This window comes from Opisthorchis viverrini, assembly GCF_000715545.1.
Source record: "Opisthorchis viverrini unplaced genomic scaffold opera_v5_231, whole genome shotgun sequence".
NCBI classification, from domain to species: Eukaryota; Metazoa; Platyhelminthes; class Trematoda; order Opisthorchiida; family Opisthorchiidae; genus Opisthorchis; species Opisthorchis viverrini.
Window position 1 is genome coordinate 553,332 of NW_008751889.1, and position 952 is coordinate 554,283.

The 952-nt window shown below is 47.6% G+C and overlaps 1 protein-coding gene across 1 annotated transcript in view; it reads left to right on the forward strand.

The window, feature by feature from the left end:
- Positions 1-124, forward strand: part of T265_08718 (hypothetical protein) — a gene marked incomplete at both ends in the record, with an annotated part of 3,747 nt that extends 3,623 nt beyond the window's left edge. Inside the window, one exon of the mRNA XM_009174598.1 lies at positions 69-124. Within this exon, the coding sequence (XP_009172862.1) occupies positions 69-124 (56 nt within the window). The remainder of the gene's footprint in view (positions 1-68) is intronic.
- Positions 125-952: the final 828 nt, after the last annotated feature.

Sequence of the window (952 nt, forward strand, 5' to 3'; positions counted from 1 at the left end):
AAATTGGTTTCGTTTTTCCCTCGTGCAAATTCGTGAAAGAATTTTTTCGTCGTTCAATCCATTCACAGATTGCACACGAATAATTGTTGAATTTTATTACTCCAACAAACAATTTGGGAAATAACCCCTTTATATTTTGCGCACACTTCTTATTTTACATCTAGTCCGAAACATGACATCAATTTATACCGATTGTCCTCTGCAGCCATTGATAGACCACAACAGATGTGGGCAAAATAGCTGCCCGTCAAACGTCAAACGCGGTATGCAATGCCACACCTGCAAGGCCTGGTGGCATTTCAAATGCACGGGTTTACAGGACGACCAGGTAAGCCGACTAGCCGACTCTCTTGACAAGTTTGTCTGCTCCATCTGTCTCTACGGCAAGGGTGCAATGCATACCGCAGCGAAGAGGAGAGTCCCCCAAAATGGTAAACAATCCCCAGTGCAGATTCAGAAAGACCATTGTCAGTGTTCCGCCTTAACCGGGATACTCGCCGCGAAATTAGAGCGTCTTTCAAAGGCACTGGAGGACTCAGGCTCTAAGAATGCAGCGACCTGGACGGAAGTTGTCAAGCAATTTCCCCGCTGAACCAATACCTCGCGATATACATACCAGGCGCCATGGCTGCGAGGAAAATCATACAACTTTCTGACGCGGCTATAAAAACAACCACAGCGTCTCTAGTGGACAGGCGTTTAAGGGAAAGCAGACTGATAATCTGGGGGTCATTCTCCGGAAAAATCACGCCAGCGAAGCTTTCACAGTCTATCCTTAGCAATGTCCTCATCAAGCCTGATAAATCGCTCCACGCAGAATGGCTACGCCAGAAGGGAAGTAAGCGAACTCTTGGACTTCTAGTCACTCTTTCTTCCCCGTCCGACGTACAGGAGATCTTGGAGCGGGCTGGCAGCATTCAAAAGGCCAACCCAATGATCAGGCGCCTATCTG